Source organism: Phalaenopsis equestris, unplaced genomic scaffold (assembly GCF_001263595.1).
Source record: "Phalaenopsis equestris unplaced genomic scaffold, ASM126359v1 Scaffold000422, whole genome shotgun sequence".
NCBI lineage: Eukaryota > Viridiplantae > Streptophyta > Magnoliopsida > Asparagales > Orchidaceae > Phalaenopsis > Phalaenopsis equestris.
This window is the reverse complement of record NW_018164863.1, coordinates 526,501-529,589: the sequence shown is the minus strand read 5'-3', so window position 1 is coordinate 529,589 and position 3,089 is coordinate 526,501. Positions and strand designations below refer to the sequence as shown.

The following is a 3,089-nucleotide window of genomic DNA, read 5'->3' as shown; positions in this document are numbered from 1 at the left end:
AATATTAGGATAGGATGCGCTATATTTTTTAACTGGAAGAATTTTTTTCATGTTTTCCCATATCAGACATTTGAAGAAGCTGATACAAAACATGATGGCAAGATTGACAAGGAGGAGTGGCACAATCTAGTATTGCGGCATCCTTCACTATTAAAGAACATGACTCTTCAATACCTCAAGTAAAACCTGCACTTTATTTCTTTCTCTTATTGTCTAATATGCATATATTTATTGACCCGAAGTTTCAGAATTATTGTTCTTTTTCTTTAATTGATTACTTACCTAGTTACCGGCAAAATCTTCAATTGATTACTTACCGAGTTACCGGCAAAAACTTCAAAGTGATTTAGATCTAAATATTTATTTTTTATCACCACACGCCTGTGATATTTGAGGGAAAAATTGCAACTATGAATTCTAGTGGAACCGTAAAGCCTAAACCTTCTTTCACCTTAGAAGCCTCCGAGGCGACGAAACAAACTGCTCATGACTTGGCTTCGTGTGTTGTGGGTGTGAAACAGGATCTTTATGCTAAAAAAACATAGGAAAGATTTGTTGAAAGCTTCTTCACCTTATGCATGAAAATGAGTTTTTCACTTTTTAAAAGCTAAAATAATGATGTTTTTTTGTGATATGAAAGATTTTGGCGGTATAGATGTTGAAAGCAAAATTTTAGTTTTTGATATGCAAATACATAAGAATTGGGTGGCATGTTTGTAAATGCCCTCTTTTTTCTATTAGCATTGGTTATATAGTTGTGTAAAATTGGTCACATGACAAATTGACTCATCAACTGATTTTATGCATCAAAACAATATAAATAGAATATACCAAAGTTTTTAATGCTATTTTTGGTTGGTTAAACAAGTTTAATTACAAATTAAGAGATTATGCTAATGGTGATTATGTTGATCAGGGATATCACTACCACATTCCCAAGCTTTGTGTTCCACTCACAAGTTGATGACACATAATAATGGATGGCTATGGGGATTCAAGTGTGATGGTATTGTGTAACGTGTTTGGATAAAAAAGTGCTTATAATGCATTGGATATGGAAACATATGAGCTACGGATTATATTCATTTTCTGGAGAAAATATGTCTATGTTCAGTATTTGCAGGATTCTATTGTTGTGTTTTTTTGGAAGAAATTGTTATTTTTTAAATTCATTTATTTTTGATTTTTTTTTCTTTGGCTTTTTTGAGGGATTCTTTTTTAGCTAATTGAGCTCATGACAACTCCTATTCTTGTCATATCTTTGGCTTTTTTGAGGGATTCTTTTTTAGCTAATTGAGCTCATGACAACTATTCTTGTCATGATTGATGAGCATTAGTTCTTAAAGGCTCATTGTGCAAGCTTAATGATTCCTCTCATCTAACAGATTGATGAGCATTAGTTCTTAAAGGCTCATTGTGCAAGCTTAATGATTCCACTCATCTAACATACATGCCACTCAATTCTTATGTATTTACATATCTAACACCCATGCTTTCAATTTGGACATAAATGCCACCTCCTTATCCTATGCATGAAGTTGTTTACACCGCTTTTATGTCTTCTGAAATATTTGGGTGGTATAAATATAGAAGTAGTAAAGTTTAGGCGTTAGATATGTAAATGCATAAGAATTGAGGTTATGTTATGTAAATGTCCCTAGAATTAAATAAGAAAGGAAATATTATCATGATATCTTGATAGAAAATTGGTCTAGATGATCTTCAAAGTTCTAGGATTTGTTTTAAGATGAGTGTAATTAATAATGTATATAAACTTGTTTAAAAGTAGTTCCAAATATTGAAGGCTTATTTTAATAAAAATTCAATCATAATGTCTTGAATAAATTCTTTTTAATTATTGAAAAAGGAAACAAAAATGTTTAATTTATTAAAATTCTATCATTGTTTAAAAAAAAATTAATTATTTTTTTTATTTTTGCTTAAAGAAAAATATGTAGTAGTTGGCATGTATATTTTTATCTTAAAATATATTGTTAATGTGTTAATTAATTTTAATATTTTAATAATAAGCTTTTTATGATTATGTTCTTATAAAATGGAAAATTTACTTGATGCATGTAACTTCAGCAATGCTGTGTTACTCTAACCTTTTAGTGCTTGGATTATAGGGACATGTGGATTATGCTTCCTTTTTATGATTATGTTCTTATAAAATGGAAAATTTTCTTGATGTATGTAACTTGAACAATGCTGTGTTACTCTAGCCTTTTAGTGCTTGGATTATAGGGACATGTTGATTATGCTTGGTGTTTTTATAAAAATGACACAATTTTGTGCTCGTGGTTTTCATCTCGTCCATTGTGTTTTTTATCCTAATTCTCTTTGGACAATCACATCTTCTTCAAAATAGAGTGGAAAGTAAAGTGATAATACCTTTTTGTTGATTGTATGGTGGCCATGAATCCATCTCAATTATCATATGAAATATTGTTTCATGTGTGTTGATGGAAATCTAACGTGAAATGTTTTGAAACAAAAGTTAAGTGGTCAGAACGTCTGGACCCCAATGCCGCAATCGCATGCACACGTGATAGTAGATAGAATTGTGGCGTATAATTAGGGCTGTCAAAACGGCTCGTTGTTCGCGAACAACTCGTGTTTTGACTCGTTAAGAAGCTCGTGTTAGGCTCGTTCGATAAGCTAACGAGCTGAACATGAACAACAAAAACCAATATTTGTTCGTTCATGTTTGACTAGTTTTGACTTGAAATACTACCAATCAATTATATATATATCTTTGATGAGTAGTATTTTTTAAAAAAAATTAATTGACTTCAATGCTACAAAGATTTATAATTAATTAAAAGTATTAATGAAGAAAATAGAATAAAAATTATTAAATTAGATGCAAATGATGTTTTAAATCTTGTCCAATTCTTTAATATCTTATGACTACGTGATTGGGGTTGTCAAAACGACTCTTTGTTCGTGAACGGTTCGTGTTCGGCTCGCTAAGCAAACGAGTCGAACACGAACACACTTTTTGAGCTTGAAATATAAACGAGTCGAACAAAAGTTGAGCCTGGGCTCGCTCGGGTTCCGCTCCTTTTCCACCCTAGTCACGGGTG

At 31.4% G+C, this 3,089-nt stretch overlaps 1 protein-coding gene across 2 annotated transcripts in view; it reads left to right on the top strand.

Moving 5' to 3' along the window:
- The window catches only part of LOC110027306 (calcineurin B-like protein 3), a 25,916-nt gene extending 24,769 nt beyond the window's left edge, over positions 1-1,147 (top strand). For both annotated transcript variants that reach the window (XM_020728673.1, XM_020728672.1), the window contains 2 exons: positions 67-179; positions 917-1,147. In XM_020728673.1, the coding sequence (XP_020584332.1) occupies positions 67-179; positions 917-974 (171 nt within the window). In that variant the 3' untranslated portion in view covers positions 975-1,147. The remainder of the gene's footprint in view (positions 1-66; positions 180-916) is intronic.
- Positions 1,148-3,089: the final 1,942 nt, after the last annotated feature.